The sequence below is a fragment of the Lissotriton vulgaris genome, chromosome 9 (assembly GCF_964263255.1).
Source record: "Lissotriton vulgaris chromosome 9, aLisVul1.2, whole genome shotgun sequence".
Classification (NCBI taxonomy): domain Eukaryota; kingdom Metazoa; phylum Chordata; class Amphibia; order Caudata; family Salamandridae; genus Lissotriton; species Lissotriton vulgaris.
In genome coordinates this window covers 975,246,808-975,270,940 of record NC_141697.1, presented here as the reverse complement: position 1 = coordinate 975,270,940, position 24,133 = coordinate 975,246,808, and the positions used below count along the sequence as shown (strand labels likewise).

General features: G+C 46.4%; 1 protein-coding gene across 3 annotated transcripts in view; it reads left to right on the top strand.

Annotated features, from left to right (window-relative positions):
• The window catches only part of LOC147692640 (uncharacterized), a 234,514-nt gene extending 219,922 nt beyond the window's left edge, over window positions 1-14,592 (top strand). For all 3 annotated transcript variants that reach the window (XM_086938823.1, XM_086938820.1, XM_086938821.1), the window contains one exon: window positions 12,343-14,592. In XM_086938823.1, the coding sequence (XP_086794949.1) occupies window positions 12,343-14,150 (1,808 nt within the window). In that variant the 3' untranslated portion in view covers window positions 14,151-14,592. The remainder of the gene's footprint in view (window positions 1-12,342) is intronic.
• The last annotated feature ends 9,541 nt before the right edge of the window (window positions 14,593-24,133 follow it).

The following is a 24,133-nucleotide window of genomic DNA, read 5'->3' as shown; positions in this document are numbered from 1 at the left end:
CTGGGTAGCCCTGAGAGCGTTGCATCTCCATAGCTCAACCTTGAAATCACTAGAGTTTGCACTGCATGCTTGCAGTCGTTGGCGGAGGGATGTTAATTTTCTTAGAATGTTCAATTGGTGATTTGCTCCTTTGGTGGCGGTACGGATGTGCTTCTGCATGTTGAGTTGCTTGTCAAGAGTTAATTCCAGTGAACTTGTGGAGTCAATGATTTGTGATATGCAGTTGGGGGCTGTTAGATGTTTCAACCATTCGTCGATGACAGGGGAATGGGTGGGTGGGGTGATTAGGAAGAATTCGTTTTTTTGAGTATTTAGTTTGAGGGGATTGGTTGCTAGCCAATTTTGAGTTTTCTGTAGAATTGTGTTGAGGGAACTGATGTCTTGTGGGGGGAGACTTTTAGGTATAGTTTGGTATTGTCAGCGTACATGTTTCAGTGGATGTTGGCTGAGCTCAGAATTTCCGTTAGAGGCTCCATAAACAGGTTGAAAATAGTGGGTGAAAGAGATGAGCCCTGTGGGACCCTTAATGTGACCGGAGTGGTCTGTGATAATGAGTGATTAATCTTGACTCTTTGAGTCCTTTTTTGGGTTTCGCCTGCCGAAGACTGCGCTCTGCGCAGTTTTTTGGCGCAGGCGAAATTCATTGATTACAATAAGGACTTCAGGAACGTCCCCCGGCTCCCATTGGCTAGCTCCATAAATGGAGGCTAGCCATTGGGTGACGTATCTGTCCGTCAAGGCCGGACCAGATTCGGGGGCGTTCCCGAGAATTTTTCTCTTTTGGCCACGTCATGTAGCGGTGGGCGGGGCTTTTTTTTTGGCTGGTTGAGGTTTGTTTGGGCCATTTGGCGGCTGACCACCGGCCGAGGAAGTCCAGGTGAGTGGTTCCTTTCCTATCCGTTCCTTTCCCGCCCCCCCCTCCCGCTGTCCATTTCTTTCCCGCCCCCCCTCCCCTCCCGCTGTCCGTGTCTTTCCCGCCCCCCCCCCCCCCCCCTTGTGAAGCTCGGTGCACTGTAGGTTTTACAACTAACTGCAAGTAGGGAGAGTCACGCCGATTGCTCAGGAGATGCGGACGCCCAGAGAAGACTGTCACAATACAGACACCCCACCGCGGACTCTCTCGCACTACCCCGCCTTTCTGTGCATCTCCGGCAGAGGCTGCCGACCGGCGCTGGGTGGGGCGGGGAGGAGCCGGGCAAGTTATGAAACTCTTTTTCAGATCCGCCTTAATATGTAAAGGGAAGAGGAAGAGGTCAGTAGCTGCGCAGGTCAGGTGTCCCAACCCGTGTGGGCTTCACAAGCAGACACACTCATGTGACCTTTGTGCAGCTCCGCGCCACCAATGTAATGAACCCAGGGGCTCACATAATAGAGCGGAATAAAAAAAATCCATTGGCCGCAAGTGCCGCCCAAGAAAATACAGCATGACATGGAGTGCGTGAACCCTGCCAGCATTATCACCTGCACCATACAAATGACCTGAAATGCGAAGAAAAAAATAATAATAAAATAAATAACACAACAGAGCCATGATGCAGAAACTGAACGCTGTGCGGCAACGAAGGGCATGGGGTGTTTCTCGTCACCGCCACCCGGGCCAATAGCAGGCAAAGCAGCAGGCGGCGTCAACATACTGTATAGCTCTATGGATGTATATATGTGTATATTCATGACGTAGACGCGGGGGGGTGGGCGGGAAAGACGAGAGGGCGGGGGTCTGTCATGTATTTACTTTGGCAATACTTGTCTGACTTGTCGTGCCAATAAAGTAGATTGTATCATGTTGTGAAGGATGGGCGGGCAGAGGAGAAAAAAAGGGGAGGAGGCAGGGAGGGTAGAGGAGTAGAGAGGGCAGAAAGGGGGCGGCAGGGCAGTGCAGGGGAGGACAAGAGGGAAGGAGGAGGGCAGAAAGGAGGGGAGAGGAGAAGGCCACGAGAGGGAGACAGACAGGGGAGGTTGGAATGAATTGCTCGTCTTGCCAGCTGGAAGGCTCGGCTCCCTGAAAGTTTTTTCGGTGTCCTTTCGCTTGTTTTCTATCGGAGCTGGCCCTCAAGGTGCACTGTAGGTTTTACAACTAACTGCAAGTAGGGAGAGTCACGCCGATTGCTCAGGAGATGCGGACGCCCAGAGAAGACTGTCACAAGATGCATGGACTAGAATACAGACACCCCACCGCGGACTCTCTCGCACTACCCCGCCTTTCTGTGCATCTCCGGCAGAGGCTGCCGACCGGTGCTGGGTGGGGCGGGGAGGAGCCGGGCAAGTTATGAAACTCGTTTTAAGATCCGCCTTAATATGTAAAGGGAAGAGGAAGAGGTCAGTAGCTGCGCAGGTCAGGTGTCCCAACCCGTGTGGGCTTCACAAGCAGACACACTCATGTGACCTTTGTGCAGCTCCGCCCCACCAATGTAATGAACCCAGGGGCTCACATAATAGAGCGGAATAAAAAAATTCCATTGGCCGCAAGTGCCGCCCAAGAAAATACAGCATGACGTGGACTGCGTGAACCCTGCCAGCATTATCACCTGCACCATACAAATGACCTGAAATGCGAAGAAAAAAAATAATAATAAAATAAATAACACAACAGAGCCATGATGCAGAAACTGAACGCTGTGCGGCAACGAAGGGCATGGGGTGTTTCTCGTCACCGCCACCCGGCCCAATAACAGGCAAAGCAGCAGGCGGCGTCAACATACTGTATAGCTCTATGGATGTATATATGTGTATATTCATGACGTAGACGCCGGGGGCGTGGCCGCCACTGTACAACCACCGAGCCTGTCCTGTAGAAGCACGCCCTTCAACTTGGCCTGCCTCGCGCCCGCCTCTGCCGTTCAGTCACGGCTCGAGTGCAACTCTGGCACCGCTCGACTGCCAGCCGAGTAAACACACACGCACATACACACACGTATTGAGAACACGTATGAAGGGGCGCGGGGCAGTGCGCCCTGGGGGCCCTGCAGGGGCGGAGGATGAAAGTAGGGGGGTGGAGGATGGGTGAGAGAGGAGAGCGGGAAAGACGAGAGGGCTGGGGTCTGTCATGTATTTACTTTGGCAATACTTGTCTGACTTGTCGTGCCAATAAAGTAGATTGTATCATGTTGTGAAGGATGGGCGGGCAGAGGAGAAAAAAAGGGGAGGAGGCAGGGAGGGTAGAGGAGTAGAGAGGGCAGAAAGGGGGCGGCAGGGCAGTGCAGGGGAGGAAAAGAGGGAAGGAGGAGGGCAGAAAGGAGGGGAGAGGAGGAGGCCACGAGAGGGAGACAGACAGGGGAGGTTGGAATGAATTGCTCGTCTTGCCAGCTGGAAGGCTCGGCTCCCTGAAAGTTTTCTCGGTGTCCTTTCGCTTGTCTTCTATCGGAGCGGGCCCTCAGGGTGACATCTGGCCCGCCCCACCGGCTCCGCGGCAGTGCACACGCCCCTTAGCCCCGGCACCGACCTGCCAGTCGGGCTCCCCCGATGTTGCTCGAGCGCTGTGCCCGGCTTCCCACCTGCTCTCCCGGGCCCGAAGGCGCCTCGAAGCCTTGTTCATCTAGGCTGCATCAAATTGTTGCCAGGCTTCAAACCTCCGATTGGCACAAGTCTTACTGTATTTAACCAGCTTGTCTTGCTTACGCCCAGTTCTTCTCTTGGATACTTTATTCTCTGCGTGGGTTTATTTCGGGTGACGCGCGCTGCTGCGTATCTCCCCTCGTAGCTTGGACCAGCCCGTGGGTTGCAGGTTATATATTTTTTTAATAGAATTTATTTTCTGACTGCCACCGACCCTCCGTTTTCTTTAAACTGGATTTATTTCAAAGATTTCCGGTGGAATGCACGTTCGCTAATCGCCACCCTCAGCCCCTGGCACGGAGCGGCCCAGGGTCCTAGGGAGTGCCCGGACCTCCTCGTCGCTTCAGTGGATATCAGTCTGGGGCGGGAAGGCTGGCTGCAGTGCTATGTAGTGCTAGAGAGTGCCTAGGGAGTGCTATGGAGTGCTAGAGAGTGCAGAGTGACTAGGGAGTGCTAGGGAGTGCTAGAGAGTGCAGAGTGACTAGTGAGTGCTAGGGAGTGCTAGAGAGTGCAGAGTGACTAGTGAGTGCAGATTGCTAGGGAGTGCTAGAGAGTGCAGAGTGACTAGTGAGTGCTAGGGAGTGCTAGAGAGTGCAGAGTGACTAGGGAGTGCTAGAGAGTGCAGAGTGACTAGGGAGTGCTAGGGAGTGTTAGAGAGTGCAGAGTGACTAGTGAGTGCTAGGGACTGCAGAGAGACTGCTACGGAGTGCTAGGGAGTGCAGAGTGACTGCAGAATGCTAGGGAGTGCAGAGTGGCTGCCGAGATTAACCTAATGGCAATGTAAATGACAATGCCATTTATTTATCTGTTTTCAAAACCAACACATAAATACAAATTTTGTCATTTACAATTTTATTTATTTATTTAAGAAGTTTTATATAGCGCTGGCTGGACCCAGGAGTATCGGAGCGCTTTACAAGGTGTTTCAATACAGGTACAGTGTGTATAAGCATAGACAATGGAATAATAAAAGAGCAAGTCCACATAGGAAACATGACATTCAGATAAGCGAGTAAAAACAAATTGCTAGACATTATGAATAATAGAAAATAGCGGTCCCAGTTTGGCAGGAAGCCTCACTTAAGTATACAAAAGAAAACATGCAAGAGAACTGAGGGTCATGAGGAGGGGAGGTAGGTGATCATATAGAAGGAAAGGGAGTTGGCCAGGCGGGAGGTCACAAGTCATATGCGGAGCAGCTAGTCGGGGTGATGCAGAAGGGCGAGGCTACCGGGGAGTGATTATAAACCCCAGTATTTATTGAGGAGAAGTTTGAGTTCTTTTTTGAATCTGGGGTAGAACTGGTTACAGCGGAGGTCTTTTGGGAGGGCATTCCAAATAAGTGGGGCATTGCCTGAAAAGGAGCGTGACCGAGTGGAATTCTTTTTCTGAAGGGGGGGATAAGTAGGAGGGTGTTGGAGCTTCTCAGCGATCGCGTGCAGCCTGCTTTGGTCAGTTTGTTGGAGAGGTATGTCGCTGTGTTTTGGTGGAGGATGATTTTGTGTGTAATGCAGGCTGTTTTATAAGTGGATCTACCTTCAATGGGGAGCCATTTAAGGGATTTAAGGGCGGGAGAGATGTGTTTAAATCGTTTGCAGTCTGTGATAAGCCTAGCCGCAAGGTTGAGCACAGATTTAAGAGGTGCCAGGTGGGATTTGGGAATTCCGGTGAGGGTGGCATTGCCGTAATCAATGCGCGAAAGAACAAGCGATTGGACTGCCAGTTTAAAGTCATCAATTGGGATGAAGGGCTTAATTTTCTTACGTTTACGGAGGGTAAAGAGGGCTCCTTTGGCAGAGTTGTTGATGTGTACGTTGAGAGTTAGGCGGTTGTCAAGGGAGATGCCCAAGGATTTGACTGAGGTGGCTAGGGACAAGGAGCAGTTGAGGGCGTTAAGGTCTGTGATCCACTTTTGGATAGGGAGCTGGTTGTTTTTTGGGGAGAAAAGAATATGCCAATAGCTTTAACTTTTCCAAAGGCGAAACCATTGCATTGTAAATGCTTGTTTGTAGATAGGAGGAGAACCAGTTAAGGACTGACCCTGTCACGCCCATATGGAGTTCCAAAAGGTCTAGTAGGTTGTCATGCTTTACCACATCAAATGCTGATGATAGGTCAAGGAGGAGTAAAAGACAAGCTTGGTTCTGATCCAGCATCTTTAGTGCATCGTCCACTATGTGTGTCATAGTAGATTCTGTGCTGTGCTCGCACAGAAGGCAGATTAAAATTGGTCTAATAGTTGGAATTGATCGATGTGGTTAGAGAGTTGGATGTAAACACATTTTTCAAGGAGCTTCGCCAGGGTAGGGGTACTGGAAATATGTCATAAGTTATTTCGGTCAGTTTGATCTGCTTTTGCTTTTTTAGGGCTCGACCTCTGCCAATGCGCAAGCATTGCAGATGTCGAGACATATTATGGCCTATCCAGAGCTTACCCAAAGGGGCGATTTGATGCTGTGCCCGCGAAAAAGCTCGTGCACAGCATCAAAGCCACCAGCCTCCCTCCCACAAGCTGTCCCCAGCGTGAGCTCTGGCATATCTCCTCCCCTAATTATTCACTGCCCACGGCCGGCCGGCACATCAAAGGCTGCTGCTCCCCGTGCGTCTCCCCTTACTCTCCCCTACTATCTAATTATTTTCATACTGATGGCCGCTGCTTTAACTTTAAGCACAGCAACAGCTTTAATGTATTTTTAAATTATTTTGTGCGTCTCCCTATTCTTCCCTTCGTTTCTAATTATTTTCATACTGATGGCCGCCGCTTTAACTTTAAGCACAGCAACAGCTTTAATGTATTTTTAAATTATTTTGTGCGTCTCCCCTTACTCTCCCTATTCTTCCCTTCGTTTCTAATTATTTTCATACTGATGGCCGCTGCTTTAACTTTAAGCACAGCAACAGCTTTAATGTATTTTTAAATTATTTTGTGCGTCTCCCCTTACTCTCCCTATTCTTCCCTTCGTTTCTAATTATTTTCATACTGATGGCCGCCGCTCTAACTTTAAGAACAGCAACAGCTTTAATGTATTTTTAAATTATTTTCATGCTGAGCGGGATGGTAAATGCTCTGTTCAACAGCCGCACGACTCTCAACTCAAGCGCTTCAGTGCACGCAAAGCTGTTGACAGAGAAGCGAAATCAAGGACATGAGGTGATTTACCAGGGATCACACACTTTGATCGAGTGGGGTAGCCAGGATTGTAAAACACTGGTCTTGTATTGCGCACGACTCTCAACTCAAGCGCTTCAGTGCACGCAAAGATGTTGACAGAAAAGCGTTTTGAATGCATTAGTGAATCAACTAACAAACACCTACAAATAAATAAGTGCATGAAAGAATGACAGGTTAAACGAATCACACAGTGTGCTTCACGCACGCAGTTAAAGCCTCGGTGCCGGCTGGTGATCATGGTTAGAGCAGCGGAGGGACCGATTTAGAATTTGGGCACTTTAGTGAAAGATGCTTTTTCAGGAGCCCTTAACGTCAAGGCCTCTTTTCAGAAAACAGTATTCAGTTGGATCAAAGTACACAATTAGAAACTGTTCAACTCTGCTGTGTACAAAAGTTTATTGATGTGTTTTTTTGTGCTCTTTCATGTGCACCAGGCGCAAAATGAAAACAGTCTTAGAAGTACAGGAGACATTTTATTTTGTGGCGCAGAGGCACTGTGAACTTACAGCGTCATCAATGCTGCAGACACACAACATATTTACAGGTTTTTTAGGTCAAGCTTGTGCTCATAAGTATGTATCCCGGACTAACTTTTTGTGTATGCGTATATGTATACTTGTCTCTCTTCGAAAGAAAGTGTTTGTTTTCAGGTATCTGTGGTGACCTCCATTGGTGTGTGTGTTCGTGTTTTTGTTTAGGATGTGATATGTGACTGTAAGTGTGTTTGAGGTCTTCTTTTGCTTGTTTCGACTTGTTGGTAGAGTCACTTAGTAATTTGTAGAGCGAGGAGACAAGCTCCTCCCCGAATGTCTGCCTTTCAATTGAAATGACGTCAGCCCAAGTTAAAATGCAGTCTGGCACTTTGAAATGCCCTCAGTGAAACCTGGAGTCTGCTGAGGCTGTTCCCCTGAGCTCTGTGTACAGAAACCAGGTCGGCCCAGCTGCCCACGTGGGTGTCTGTTTTACCAGACATCTAAGTTCTCGGTCACTCAGCACATACTAGTTACCACACCAATGTCTTCCTTTCTTTCTTTCTTCCTTTCTTCCTTCCTTTTTCTTTCTTCCTTCCATTTCCTTCCTTCCTTCCTTTCTTTTTCTCTCTTTCTTTCTTTTTCTTTCTTTCTATTTGTTTCTTTCTTTCTGTCTTTCCCTTTCTCTCTGTTTTTCTTTCTTTCTTACTTTCTTTCTCTCTTTCTTTCTTTCTCTCTTTCTTTCTCTTTCTTTCTTTCTTTCTTTCTTTCTTTCTTCCATTTCCTTCCTTCCTTCCTTTCTTTTTCTCTCTTTCTTTCTTTTTCTCTTTTTCTTTCTTTCTATTTGTTTCTTTCTTTCTGTCTTTCCCTTTCTCTCTGTTTTTCTTTCTTTCTCTCTTTCTTTCTCTCTTTCTTTCTCTCTTTCTTTCTTTCTTTCTTTCTTTCTCTTTCTTTCTTTCTCTCTTTCTTTCTCTCTTTCTTTCTCTCTTTCTTTCTCTCTTTCTTAGTTTCTCTTTCCCTATGTCTTTCTTTTTATTTCTTTCTCTTTCTTTCTCTCTTTTTTCCTTTCCCTTTCTCTTTCTTTCCCTTTCCCTTTCTTTCTTTCCCTTTCTCTCTTTCTTTCTTTCTCTTGAGTCAATGGGTTTAAAGAGTAGATAAGGGGGTGGGCAGGTGGGATAGAAGTGGTGTCACCACACTGTAAGGCATACTGACGCATGTTTCTATTCCACCAGCTAAATACAGGGTCTTTCCTGCGTTCCAGTCACACACTAGTGGGGTTCAAGCGAAGTTCAGAAAAGTTGCACCCACTCTATCGATCGCCCTCACTCTATCTATCTATCGCCCTCACTCTATCTTTCTATATCGCCCTCCCTCTATCTATCGCCCTCCCTCTATCTATCTATTGCCCTCACTCTATCTATCTATCGCACTCACTCTATCTATCTATCGCCCTCCCTCTATCTATCTATCTATTTATCGCTCTCCCTCTATCTATCGCCCTTACTCTATCTATCGCATCACAACAGCATCACTCAGCAGCATCACTCAGGGGCACCTCAACATCACTATGGGCTACCACAGCAGCACTGAACGCCACAGCATCACTCGTCGCCACCACAACATCACTCCGCGCCACCACACCATCAATCTGTGCAACCATTCAACAACAGCTGGTTCAAATATGTTCTCTCAATGTTTCAAGCTTTATTACACATGTCACAAAAAGATGTTACTATTTCACTTCTGTTCTTGGATTTTCGTCACAATATTATGCACTGAACATAATCTTCACAAAAGTTATTTACAAAAGTTTAAGCAATTGCCATTATAAATTACAATAACTTTTATTTAACCCCTTCGACGCTCATGACGAGCTCAGCTCGTCATGAGTTACGCCTGTCGTACGCTCATGACGAGCTGGGCTCGTCATGAACCGCAGGATTTTAAAAAAGTCAGCGCACAGCGGGAAAACGCGTAGCGCGCATGGGGTTAAGTATTAATTATTTAAAAAAATTAAAAGCCATTGTTATTTGTAATATCAATACATCTAAGTCACGTAAATGCAACACATATTGCATTAGAAATGTGATCGGTGTCGCGAAAGTTATAACTATTGGCATTGTAAATGGCAAAGCTATTAATTTAGCAATTTACAAAAATAACACCTAAATAAAAAAAAATCATTTATAAGACCAATAGCTCAAACTTTCCTAATACGAGCCCTATTGCATTTCCAATGCTTGTTTAGGATGGAGGTAACCAGACCAAACTTTAGGCAGTCATGAATAGTGCCTTGAAGGAGGGAGGCATTAACAATCTTGGTTCAAATTGTGAATATTGCGTGTATGATCTCCTTGAAGAAGTTAGAAGAAAGTGGGTCATTGAAGTGGTTTGGGGTTTTCAGCATAGTTAGGATTTTATGAATGAAACTTTCCTCAAAGGTTCTGAAAGAGTTCCATGAGGCGTTGTTTTTGGGGAAGTGCCCGGGAGGACACGCAGGAACAGTAGTACAGGGGCCGTGGGCCTGGTTTGAGGGGGAAGAGGACATGGTTCCAAGGCCGTCTGATGAACAGTTCTCATGGTTTCTGTCTTCTTTAGATAGAAGGTGGCGAATTATTCGCAGTTTGGTAAGGGACTAGATCCAGCAAGTGAGATTGGGTGCGCAGTTTGATGGTGCTTTTATGAGTTCAAAAAGGTTTTGGGGATGAAATTTGTTTTTAATATTCTGATGCTTTTGTAGTATCCGTTCCTCGATCTCAGGTGCTTGAGGTGCTCAAGGGATGGTGCTGATCGCCACTGATTTCAGCTAGTCTCAAATTGTGTCTTTTTGTATTGAGACTACAATTGTAGCAATGTTTAGAATTTTTAGTGGACACTCTTTTTAGTTGTAATAAAGCGATCGAGTCAAGAGCGTTCTCCATGGAGAGAGTGTTGTGATTTGTAAGATCATGGACATCTGATATCTCTCCAGGGGGAGGCAGGATGTTGTGGCTGAGAGAAGACAGATCAGTATGGTTGATGTTGTGCATGTTCCTTTTCTAGATTCTTGGCTTAGACAGTAGAGCTGTGGTGGTGGTTATTACAACTTCCTTGATGAGGAATGTGATGCGGTGGTGGTTGGTCCAATCACAAGGGAGGATAGACTTCAATTGAATTGAGTTGGGCGTTGCAATGATAAGATCTAAGGTTGGCCCTTTTATTGTGAGTGGGTTTGTCACAGAATTGCATAAGGTTAAGGTCCTCAAGGAAGATTTTAAAGGTGTTGACTACTGGATCATTCAGGTCATTCCACTACAGGTTGAATTATCTGAGAAATATTTGAATACAATGCTGACGTGTTTGTTCCAATGGTTTCCATGATATGTTCAATGAAACCCAGATTGTCTCCTGAAGGATGGTATATTGTGTGTAGTTTGCATAGAGGTCTGCTGCTGAATGAGATATCAAGACATAGGTATTCGCAGGTGAATAAACCGGAGTTTGTGCATTTTTGACTGACAGGTTGAGGCTGTTTATGCAAGCGATACCTCCAACTGGTCTACTGAGTCTATCCAGTCTGGTATGCCATGGTTAGGAGGGACTAGAATGTCAGTGATAGGAGCAGAACTGTCATTTAGCCAGGTTTCAGTCAGTATTAGTAAGTTAAGATCATGTGTGAGGGTCAGGTCAGCAATATCTCCTGCATGTCTTGAAGCGGATCTGCATTTGATTAGCATGCATTTCATTTAGGGTTTGCAGTGTGCTGGGACAGACAGTGCGAGGATAATTTGTCTGAGGTTATGCTTGTTGACAGCTCTATATTTGAGCCTAGCAGCTCTGTGAGGGTTCGTCATAATGGAATGGATTATTTCCTGATTATCAGTGTTATCTGGATGTGAATACTTGTACGTCAGGAGGAGGGTTTGGATATTGTTATCGGGTAGTGGGATTTTCCATCTAGTTGCTTGCAAGGGCGCGTTGGGATAGGGTCTCATTCGAAATCTATTGTGAGGCCAGTAGGGAAGAAATGGTCAGGTTAGAAGGGAGGTGTGTTGGAGATATAGTGGGTGGCTGGAGGGTTGGTCATGTGTGAGAGTATGCATCCTGAGGTTCGTGTTAGGCCCCTGAGAGTTGGTCATCTCTGTTGTGGAGTGAATGAGTCTATGTAGGTCTGCTCTGAGGTCTTGCACGTTTTTTGTAATCCTATCCAGTCTGGATCGAAGTGAGTTGTGGGGGCAGATTGACAGGTCTTGAGGAAGTGAAATGGGAGCAAAGTGGTGAGGATGGAGCTAGGGTGTTGATATATTGAGGGAGAATGTGTTGGAGAGGGAGGATTGGGGGGGTGAAGTAAGTCACCCTTTGAAAGGGGAGAGCTTGAGAGATAGGAGCGAGGGGGTGCTAATGGTATATCATTGGGTGGTATAGAAGGAGCATCCTTCGGGGAGACAGAAGTTGAGGTAAGTGGGGTATAGGCAGGTGAGGGAGGGGGTAGCCTGGCTTTGTAAATCTGGAGTAGTTGCTCTGGGATGAGCCAGCATTCTAGCGTGGTGGGCAGTCAGAGGTCTTACACATGCCATGCTTATCCTCTTTATAAGAGTTTCTTTGAAAAAATAAAGCTGTCAGATTAATTCTTAAATTCATTAAAGAAGATAACAAGCGATATATGATGTTTAATTTTATTACAGTATGTTAAATATAATTTCCAAAATGTGAGTAGCCTGTTTTCGGGGTTTGACTTCACTGCAGTGTTCAAAAGGTATAAATTTAACTCTTATTAAATAACCTGTTGGTTTCAGCCAACTGATTATAATTCCAACAGTTTTTGAATAATTGTTAAGTGTTTAAATAGTCATAAATTGCCTCCATCTCACTAGAGATCAGTACACAAAAAAGATCATTTAGGCCGTGTGTACGCTAAGCAGATTGCCTCTATCACATGATAGAACGTAACTGAAACAGACCATTGAGCAGTGGGTATTTCGAAAGTCTGTATTGTTTGTGATCATTTGGAGAGAAAAAGATCCTAATCATCAAATGTGCATATGTTGTTTTTGAAAATTAATAGAAGAATTGTGTGTTTTGTAACTTCTCTGCAGCTCTGACTATAGTTTATAAGATTTTCTTAATCTGGTCATAAACTTATATATGAACATTATTTTTATCCCACAGAGCGAACACAAGGGTGCGTAGATATGGATACTAGCGACATTGCTAGTCCTGTTGATTTGGATTTTGGTGAGATCTCTGGAAAAGACGGGGAGCCCTTCTCCTATTTAGAGCTTGAAAAACCCAACAGGCAAAGTGGCAAATTCCAAAGAAAGTCTAGAAACACTGCTGAAAATGTAAGCCATCCATCTGTAAAACATGAAAAAAGTGCTCACAAAACATTACCTTCAATAAAGCAACCAGTTATACACAAAGAAGAAAACACGGACACTTGCAGTGAATGTGGCAATAATATTATCAGTAATCAGAGGACCGAGACTGGAAGGCAAATAAATCCTTTTATTGAAAGCAGGTACAATTCCAGACAGTCTGGAACCATACCAAGAAGACAATGGATACCTACAAAAGAAAAACTCTATGTATGTGGCGAATGTGGAAAAGGTTTCAGCATGCTTGCAAGCTTGATTGTACATCAGCGTGTACATATAAAGGAAAAGCAATATCCTTGCATGAAGTGTGGGCAGACCTTCAGCCAAAGCTCAAATCTTACCAGACATGAGACTGTTTCTTTGGTAAAAGAAGAAGACTTGGAGTCAAGTCAGATGGATCATCCTGTCTCAGAAGGAGCATGTAGCACCAGTCCCGACCCAGGGCTTGCTCGAACCACACCTAAAGTTTCATTCAGCATTAATCAAGAGGGTGTGAACTATTTGATGGATCTTCATCATTTTGAAGATAGAGAAAGTATTAGAAGTCTTACAGATCATCCAGTTGTGGCAGCTGTGTTTCTGGTTAGTGTAAATCAGCAAGGTGAAGCCACATTTATAGAACTGGAGCCTCAGCGTTTAGGAGACTTGGCAGAAGCTGCATGTGGAGATCTAAGTGCCATACCCTTTTTACCCCCAAGTCTGAATTTAAACACTGAGCCAAACTTTATTGGTGAGATCGCTTCTCAAGGAGCCTCCTTGTGTGATAGAGCCACAAAAAGTGAAGATGGATTATCTGTAAAAGGTGTCAAAACAATAATAAACAAACGAGGAAGAGTGTTGGATAAGCCTCCACCTGGAGAGGCACGATTAAATGTTCTCCACAGCTCTTTTGATGAAATGGATGATAGAAGCCTGCAATGGGAACAAAGTGATTTTGTGAACGCAGAACAGTTTAATTTAGATCAGGAAATCCTGGAAGGACGACAATTTGATAAAAGTGATGATTATGCCTGCAATGTAAATAATGTTAAACGCCATTTATCAAAGTCAAACATACTGAAAAAGCTGAAATTATACTCCTGTACTGAGTGTGAAAAAATCTTCACAAAGAAGTCAATTCTCACTGTCCACCATAGAAAACATTTGGGAAATAAACCATATCAATGCACTGAATGTCAGAAAAGTTTCTGGAAGAAGTCTTTTCTTACTGGGCATCTACGGACACATTTTAGAGAAAGGGCTTATCACTGCACTGTATGTGATAAAAGATTTTGGAGGAAGTCCATTTTTGCTGGACATCTAAGAATACATATGGGAGAGGGATCGAATAAGTGCATTAATTATAAAAAAGGATGCTGGCAGAATTCCGATCTTGTACTCAATAGAAGACATACATCAGAAAGTAATTGGTGCACTGAATGCAATAAAGGCTTCATTCGCAAGTCACAACTGGTCAGACATCAGAAAATCCATAACGGAGAGATGTTGATTTGCACGGTATGTAAGAAATGCTTCAGTCATAGGGGTCATCTCATTAAGCATCAGAGAAATTATCATAGTATGAGAAGAAACAAAACTATTAAAGCTATAAACCCACGATGATTGCTAAAGGAACCCTCAATTAATCATTGCACTAACATTTCTTTGACTGGTTGTAACCGTGTCAGACCTTTTGCTAAGATGTTTGATAATGGGGAGCCTCTTAATGACCCATAAACAGCAACCAGTGAAGAAAATCCACAAGCCAGTTCTTGACGCAGGAATGAATTAAGTGAACATTTGGTAGTAGAGAGGTTTGGTGTTCTGTTGTAGTCCTGCATAAAGTTGTTCTAATATGCACCTTCTGAACTATGATGTTCTTTTTTGCCATCAGGTTTATGTAACAATGTAACCTTATTTAAATACTGACACAGAATGGACATGTAAATACAATCTATATATGCAAAAAGATTTACTTTTTATGCATCTGAGTAGAAGTCTGGTAAATAAATAATATAAATACAGATTGTATAAAATAAAGTAAATTGGAATAACAAATGCAAAATCAGCATGACCTGAGCTTTTAATGAAAACAGGATTGCAGAGATAAAGCACTAAAACGGTAAGGAAGTAAATCAAATACCTGCAAAATTGCAAAATAATGTAAACTTGATTCTTGATAGTACCAAAGGGAGAGATTCAAAAGATGGTATGAGAACGAAAAAAACAAATGTGGAACAGTATGTGTTTTGGTATACAGGTAGATCAATGGTAAACCTGAATACACTGAAGTAATGATAGAACAAAGACATTGAGAACAAACAGTGTGACATGTCTAATTTCATTACAAATTCATTGTCGGATAATAAAATGTGATGTTAACAAATATTTGAATGCCAAAATCATCAAGAGCTAGTTAGTTAATCTAGTTGAGGATAGAGGCACTGTTAGAACCTGGGATGTCAGGTCACCTAGGGTAGCCTGGCCTAGGGTAAGACATGCATTTCAGAGGCACAAGTGTGAAGGTTGCAAACCACCCAGCAGTAAATCCACGCAATAATACTTAAAAAGGACACTACACCAATTTGTTATGAAAATATGTACTGGTTTATAAAAATAATATCTCTGCTCTTTGGTTTCAAAATTTACAATTTAGGCATTTCAATTTGTCTTGGAAGCAATTACTATACTCTTGAACTACTAACACAATTTAGCAACCAGTATTTACAGTACCATACATTTAGTCACACATCATAACCCTGTCTGGCAGGTAACACTTACACATCCATAGGCCGGTTAGATATGGCCTGTACTCTACAGTTGGTCTCAGAAATAGCGATTATACTTTTGAACTGCTATGCAAGTTATCAATTAATGTTAACAGTACATTACATATAGTCACGCACCATAACCATATCTGGCAGGTAACCCTTATCCTTTCATAGGCCAGTTAAATATGCATTGTGCTTTGCTTTTCTCCTCAGAAATTCTACTCCACCCGGGGGGGGGCAAGCTGTCATGAATTGTCAAGAGCCCGGGGTTCAATGAGGCCTTTATACTTCCTTCACCCCTCAGGTAAAATCAGGCTTCCTGAATCGGTGAATTTTTGTAAGTTATGCCACTCGTTTTTCAGGCCCTCCACCCCCTTCTTCTAAATCAGTGCTGCCCCGTGTGGGGAAGAAGACAGACGATCAGGAGGCCTAACTAGCTCTCCCTCGCCACCCCTCACTCTTCCCTGCTTACTTGCGAGGGTGGCCAGCAGGCGGTTCTTCCGCTCACCCCCTTTTCCTGAAGACGCTTCTCCTCCGGTGGTCGGCCTCCCCGCCCCCTTCACAGAGGAGCGGAGGCCCTCCCAGGTGCAACCCGGGCCGCTGTTACGGTGATTCAGCCACTCGAGTGGCGGCTCCTCACCAGCAAGGATCTGTCCCTCGGCGCTCAGATCGGTCCTCAGCCACTCGACGAAGACTCCTCCTCTCAGTTCCCCTCAGCGGCGAAAGTCGTCGTTTCCCACACACGAGGGTTCTTCCGCGCATGCGCGGAGGTATAGTGTCTCCGCACTGGGCCTGCTCGGTCCTAGGCCCCTCCTGCAAGGCAGTCCCCCATTCAGTGGGGAATTAGCGCGCTGGCGTCGGGCATGAACACTATGCCCTCACTCTTCTGAGCCCACCGGTGCGCTGTCACAGAGCGCGGTAGGCGCCCACGGGGTCCCGATCACGGCGATAGCCTACCAGACTTCCCAGGCTAAATGGGACCTTTCTCCACTCTCCACCACCTTGACAGTTAGAAGAGTGTCGGCTCACTACCAGTCCTGACACAGGTAAGAGGTGCCCAGCGCCACCCAGGCCAAAAGCTTGCTTCTTGCCCTCAAAAGGGAGGGGGGGATCAAAGGGGCTTCCACAGGATTAAGCCACAGTGCACTTTTCCAGCACTAGACCACCAGCCCTCCTTACTGGACAGATAAGGGAGCACAGGAGACCTCTTAATTCAGTTCCTAGATCACGAATGTTAACCCCTACCTAACTGTCCAGGGTCAGCAGGATGAACTAGCTTGGCTAGGACAACAGGAATGGGCTGTGGAAAAGCCTTGACAGAGGGCTACTCTTGTAGAGCAATCCACCCTTCAGGATCCTACCCCTACCAGACCTCAGCCTTCACTCTAACTGCTCCTCACTGACAGACAAAATGGCTGCCCAGCATTCCGCCTTATATAGGCTGACCCTCAGTGGTCCAGAATGGACCAGAAGGTTCTGGAACGCCCTATACTAGTCTACGGGCAAGTTCTAGGTTTGACAGTTAGGGCAGTTGGTAGCCACCATTTTGTGGTTCCAACTTTTCCTGTCAGAACAGGCCTCTGGGCCTGAGGTGAAAAACTATGAGGGGAAAAAGAACACCTATCCCCTTGGCCAACACCTAGAAAAAGTCAGTGGACAAAAATTATTAAGGGTATGAGGGGCAAAAAGGGGACAAAATAAATAATAAATTGGAGGGACTACGCAAAAAGCCAGACAGGTCTAACAGGCACCAACCATGGAGGTTTCTAGGAAAATGTTAATACATACTCAAAAGAGGGAGAGCATCTTGGATGTCGTGTTGGTGCCGTCCGGAAATAGCTCACTCCAAGAAAAAAAAAAAACATTGGATTCAAAGCAAACATGTTCTGACAGCATGGTATCTTTAGCATAGATTAAAAAAAAGACTATTTGAGTTTCGTAAGTCCTTTACCTTCCCTCTCATTACAGCTCAGGACACTGTCGCAGGCTTTAAAAGGACTTTTAGAGAGAAGGTGGAGTCACTTCTTTGCTCTAAATTGCACTTTTATTGGCATTGTGCCAAGTTCAAGAACAAATGATAGCCAGGGAGGTTTGGGAATTTTCTAAAACTCCTTAGCATTTGATCAAAAGCAGTTGGGGTTTTGGCCAGGGTTAGGGAGTGAACTATCCTGGTGTCATCTTGGGTGATGATTATGTGACAGCAGGCGTTCTGTTGGACTTTTATTCATCTTTTAATCCAGTGGGCCATGCTGTACCTGTCCTAAGACTAGACAACATTGGCTTCAAAGACGCCATATAGAAATGCCTCCATTACATCTGGTAAAGGCCCATCTCAATGTTATCCCATCTGCTTTTTAAGTCTGAGTGGTTGGCAGAGCAATAAGCTGTCCCTCCTAATTCAACTGCATGTATGTTGTTTAGCTTGTATATTCTTCCACTTTGCCAGCTGATCAGCCCTTTTGGCTGCAGGGCCCTGCTGTATGCCAGTGGCACACATCATATTACCCAACTTGACAGACATGCTATTTCCTATTGTGGAATTAAGGGCGTTTTCTACCTTCCAGCTATGGATGGGCCACACCGTTCTCAAATTAAATGCAAGTAAGACTAAGCTGTTGAATGCAAGAAGGCCTTCTGGAATTGTACCCCGTTACCCACCATTTAGAGTTCCCTTCCTTCTGCAGTGCAGAAAGTGTAGTAGTGACTTATGGTCGTTCTGAATTAAGTTCTTTCCATGATGACCCCGATCATTACAATGTCCACTTCTTTCTTGCCTTTTTTCAGTCTTATTAGGAATGTCCTATCTTTTATTCCACAGTATCGACATTCCACAGTGGTTGACTCAAGCATACCTTTGCACCTAGATTATTGCAACACCTTTTATGGTGGCCTGCTAAATGGCACACCTGCCAAGTTGCAAAGGGTGCAAACCTTTGCAGTTTGCGTTATGCTGCGTTTGGGTAAGTTTGATTGTGTGTCAGAATCTAGTGAAATCATGCATTGTTGGCTGTAGAAAAAAATAAATACAAATGTCTGGTCCTCGAGTGCTTTTATGGAAAGGAGGTTTCAGACCTGGCCAGCCACATCAAGCACTATCTTTCTGATGTGTCTTCTGTGCTCAGAGAGGCCCTTATCTTAACTTTTCCTTTAATCAACAGTGCCAGCTGCAGTGTGCGCCATCTGATATATCTTTGGGCCAATGTGTGGAAAACCATTACCCTGGAACCTGGATAGATATAGAGTGAAATTGGATTTTAGGAAGGCTTTAAAGATTAACTCGTTTTGCTAGCAAGTTCAACTGGACTAAGGCTTTCTCTTTTGGGCCTGCCGTTTGAGTCTGATTTAATTTTTTTATGTCCAGCACCTAGAAGCCACAGAGTGTTGCACACTGCACTCCATACATAGTGCAACCAATTCAAATAAAAATCTAACCCTTTAAGACTGCAGCTATTTCAGCTATTCCATTACTGCTAGAAATAACATTTCTGAGACCGTCGCAAATGCCAGAATCCCTACATAAATCACAATGAAGATACATAATAGAAGAAAATAAGTGACAGATGGGTGAATGCAGTGTATTGACATTTGCAAACACAAGTAAATCCGCCATGAACACCGTTCAACATTCTGTTTTCACCCCCCAGGCTTAGTGTGCAAGGCCCTATACTACTTTAGCTCTTGCCTGCTGGACAGGCTCCATTTGGTCCAGTTCAAATCCTCCAGTACCTGTGAAGTAACATCTATTAGGGCTCTTTCTTAAGTGCTATATTTTTCAACCCATTCATATGACCCCTGAAGGTCCTCATACTAACTAAAATGTCACAATACAATGATGCAGCATCAAGTATCATTTGTAGCTAAAAGTGTCATCTGCAAACAAGAACATTACTCTGAGGTCATTCTGTTCCTTTGCATATATCATGGATGTAAACTATATTTCTCATTTTTTTAAAAAGAATTTTTATTGCAGACTTATAATACACACAATGCTTCCATGCAGAAATGATACCTATGGTATCAACTGGACTCCAGTCTCTGTTCAGTTCCGTACACAGCGATTAAGCCCACATCCCAGAGGTCGGGCGGCGTTAAGTGGGAAAGTGTCAGAAGCCTAGGTGCCATACAAAGCTGTAACTAGACTGTAAAAAGTTCTCACGTCCGCTTTTTCCTTTTTTCACCCCCCCCCCCCCCTTCAGCTCCTAAACTGTCCTCAACTACCCACCCCCCTCCCCCGAATCTCACCACCTACGCATATGAGCTTGTCTAGTCTACATCTGTGAATGTTATTAGGAGCTAATGATTGTCGATGTGCGTGATGTGCCTGGTGTGTCTTGGGGAGCTCCATTATCAGCGTCGTGTCCTTCTCTGTCGTCTCGCGACGCGCAGTCACGTAAGGCCTGCACCAATGCTTCCCACGAGCTGCTGCGTCCAGTGCCTTGTCGTCTAATCTCCGTCGTGCGATTTGGTACCGAAGCGTGCTTTCGCTAGCGGCCCATTTCAGTAACTCATTGAGCCACCTCCTGTATGTGGGACCTGATCTCGTTTTCCAAAGTCTCGTGATTTCTCTTTTGGCCAGGAGAAGGCCCATGTCAATAAATTTACTTGTGATCTTATTTTTGGGAGTGTGCGGGAACCAATGCAGAACACTGATAGCCATGTTAAATTGTATTTGTCTCTCCGTGACCTCGTTCAGCGTGTCACCAACCGCACACCAATAGTGCCCCAATGCAGGGCAGGACCACATCATATGGTCCAGTTCCGCCCCCTCTGTAGTGCATCTGGGACACGCTGCTTCGGCTGCCCCGAAATGTTTCTTGATTTTGCCAGTTGTTAAATAGGCTCTGTGGAGGATAAAGAAGTGTATCTGCTGGAAGCGTGCGTTCCTCGTGCTCTTCCTTGCTCGCCGCACTATCTGCGCCCAGGCTGTCTCAGGGATCTCCTTATCCAGATCAGTCTCCCACTTGGCCTTTAACGCCGTCACTGAGCATTCTAGAATACAGGCATGTGACTGCCTTGTAGGTCCCTGCCGCCATCATGGTGTATTGACAGGCCATGGTCGTTGTGGCTCTAATAGTCCTTCTTTTCAAGCGCTTGCATAGCTCTAGTGACCGCAGCATGCAGTAAGTACCCTCCCCTCGGGAGGTCAAACCTCTCTTGAAGTGTCTGATACGGTAATAACGCCCCATCCTCGTACAAGTCACCAAGAACCTGCAGCCCCGCGTCCTCCCAGACCTGTAGCTGCGACCAGTCCCCTCTGTGGGGAAGCGCCGTTATCATCCCGAGAGGTATCTCAGGTGCATATGGATGCCGTACGCCCGCTCGCCATGGGGAGCGATTCCAGCAAAGCCAAAACGTCTTCTCCTCAAGGGTTAGAACACCAGTGGCAAGCCGCTGCTGTAGGGTTATATAGGCAAGAATATGTCACGGAGTACCCCCCTCTCTCTCGGCCTCCGGTCCTCGAAAGACCCTCGCTACTTCCTGCGTGAAAAGTTGCAGCTGGGCCGCCAGGTAGTAAAGCTCAAAATCTGGGGCTGCCAGGCCCCCCTTGTCTTTCGGACGGGTAAGCTTTGTTAGTGCAACTCTGCTCCTGCCCGACCCCCCGATAAGCGAGGTCTGCTGCGATTTCAGTTGTCGAAAGATGGAACTGGGTATCCATACGGGCAGCGTGCGGAAGTAGTACAGAAGGCGCGGCAGAGCGATCATTTTCAGTAGGGAGATTCGGCCTGTTGCCGAGAGCGGGAGGGTGGCCCAAAAGGCCATGCTACCCTTCAACGCTCGCATACAGCGGCCCACATTGCCTTCCAGCATATCTGCTGCCGTGTGATATACATACACCCCCAGGTATTTCAGGCAGGTGGGCTCCCAGTTGAGTAAGGGACGAAAGGCGGGTCATACCTCCCCCTGTCGCACAGGGAATAAGCATGTCTTGGACCAGTTAACTTTCAGACCCGAGAGTTCTCCATAGTGCAATAGTAACCTCTCTGCTCCCGCCAGCGCCATCTCCGCATCCTCAAGGAATAATAATAGGTCATCCGCATACAAAGAAATAAACTGTTGTCCCTCTCTGCTACCTAAACCCTTAAAGTATTTCTCCGTCCGGACCTCTGCTGCTAGAGGTTCGATCACCAGAGAGAATAAGAGGGGGGACAGCGAGCACCCCTGTCTCGTTCTTCGCTCCACTGGATACTGATGCGAGATGAGCGAACCCACTCGCACTCTTGACACTGCCGAGGCGTAGAGCACTCTTGTCCACTGGATATAACCTTCTCCAAGCCCAAAGCGTCCCATGACTTTATATAAGTACTCCCACTCCAAGCTATCAAACGCTTTCTCAATGTCTATTGACCGAATCAGAGGTGTCTGCGCCTCCGGATGAGTTTCATCCAATAGTCGTATAAGCCGTCTGATATTTGCAGTCGTGTTGCGCGTAGGAATGAATCCGGATTGGTCTTTGTGGACAAGGCCGGTCATGTGCTGCAGCAGTCTGGCTTCTAGTATGTTACTTAAGATTTTATAGTCCGTGGTTTGCATAGATAACGGTCTATACGAAGCCGTGCTGCGGCTCTCCCTCCCTGGCTTCAGCAAGGGGATCACTAGCGCCTCTCGTATTGATTGGGGCAAACGGCCAGCAGCCCTAGCCTCTTTATACACCTCTTGGAGACTCTGTGCCAGCAAGTCCACATATTTACTGTAAAATTCTATGGGCAATCCATCCAGTCCCGGTGTTTTGTTGCGGGCCATTCGCTTAATGGTCCCCCTACTCTCCCCCAGGTCTATGTCTCTGCCTAGGTCCTCAGCCTGTTCCTGGTCCAGCCGTGGAAGAAGCAGCCCCTCCAGGAAAGCGTCCATATCGCATTTACCTCCCTCTAATGTGCTCCTATACAGTGTTTCATAATAGCACTGAAACCTCTGTAGTATTTCAGTTTGAGTATAGATCGTGTGTCCTCCTTCCCCCTCTAATGCCAGGATAGGGGAGCTTCATTTAGTGGGGTTAGCCAGCCATGCCAGCAGCGTCCTAGCCTTATTCCCCTCAGCATGTGCCCTTAGCGTGTAGGTCTTGTAGTCAAAGCTACACAGTCGCTCCACTTCGACCGCTACTGCTTCCCTAGCCGTACTAACCGCCTCTTGGAGTTCAGGGTGGTCTGGCCGCGCCTCTTCCGCTTCTCTCAGTTTGTCCTCTGCCTTGTCGAGATCTAACCAACAAAACTCTCCGTACCCCTGCACACTTCCCGATACAGCGCCCGCCTGACAACTACCTTGAAGGCGTTCCATTCCGTCGCCCTGGATGCCGTTGTGCCAGCGTTTTCCGCGAAATAATGAGTTATCCCCTTCTCTGGTGCTGCGTGAAATAGGGGATCGTCCAATGTCTCAAGTCGCAACTTCCAGGCCGGAACACACGAGACCGCAGTCATCCAGTACAACGTGACCAGCATGGGGTTATGATCTGAAAATGTCCTGGCGAGATATTCAGTCCGCGCAACAGTCGGCATCACTGACTGGGAGCACAGCACTGCGTCAAGTCGAACATGTAAGTCATGCAGGCCAGAGAAGTGTGAATAGTCCCTTTCATTTGGGTGCTGTGTACGCCAAGCATTTATCAGGTCCCATCTCCCTTGCCTGTCCAGTCTGCCTCTGGTGAGTCGGTGTACTGGAGAGTCCCCCAGCGGCGGGTGAGATCTGTCGAGAGTAACGTCCGTCACTGAGTTGAAGTCCCCTCCTATCACTACAGGGCCCGCCAGATAGTGCGCAAGCGCTCCTGAAAGCGCCAGATAGTACGCAAGCGCTCCTGAAAGTATCAGTGTTTGGTGCGTATATGCTACATAAGGCTACATCCCTGCCCCTAAGTTTGCCCTCGATCGCTACATACCGGCCCTCAGGGTCTATCGTTTGCCTGTTCATCTGGAATGGAGTACCCACCCTGATCCAAATTAATGTGCCTCTAGCAAATGCGGAGTAAGTAGTGTTAAATAGTTTCCCTCTCCACCTGCGCTGCAGTGCTATTCCCTCTTATTTTGTCAGGCGTGTTTCCTGAAGGAATGCAATATGCACCCCCTACGGATCAGATAGGCATGTACTTTGTGCCTCCTCGCCATTGTGTGCAATCCCCTCACATTCCAGGTCATACATCTCAGTGTGCCTGTATCAGCCATTGTCCAGTAACAACAGATGCAGTGTAATCCAGTTTCCTGTGCAAGTGGTGGTGTCCCTCCAACCTGTTTCCAGATTCTCACGTGTCCAACCCACCTCCAGAACAAAAACAAGTGGTTCCCAGTGGAGAGCATCCCCAACAATCCTCCCCTCCCTCCCCCCCAGAACAAAACCCAGTTTCAACCTATCAGTTCCCATCCAAACTCAGAGAAACAACCCAACCTCCCACCTATTCCACAGTCGTCACTGTGGTTGCCTTAAGGGCCAGTGGAGTGCGGCTCTAGACCGGAAGGTAGCTACGCTAGCCCCCAACCCCCGCACCCTCGATCCCCCTATAAATAGCAGCGGTGAACCATCCTATGTTGCAACAGACACCCACATCACATAGCATAAACTCCCCCAGTTACCAGTATTGTCCGCCACCTTCTGCTCCCATATTAGGCGTCCAAGATTTCCTCCGCTGTCTTTGGCGTTACTAACGGGCCTTTGGTGCTGTTTACTTCCGACAGGTCCGTTTCCAAGCCCGTGATGTGGCCCTCCAATTCCGTGCCCCGTTTTCATGGGGAAGCGTCAGTCCCTGAAAGTGCCACTACCGCTTGTAACGCCGCCCTCCTCTCCCCATCCGTTTGGGACACCGAAGGTTTCCGAGATCCCTGCCGTCGCCTGCGGAGTCTCTGTGATTTCCGC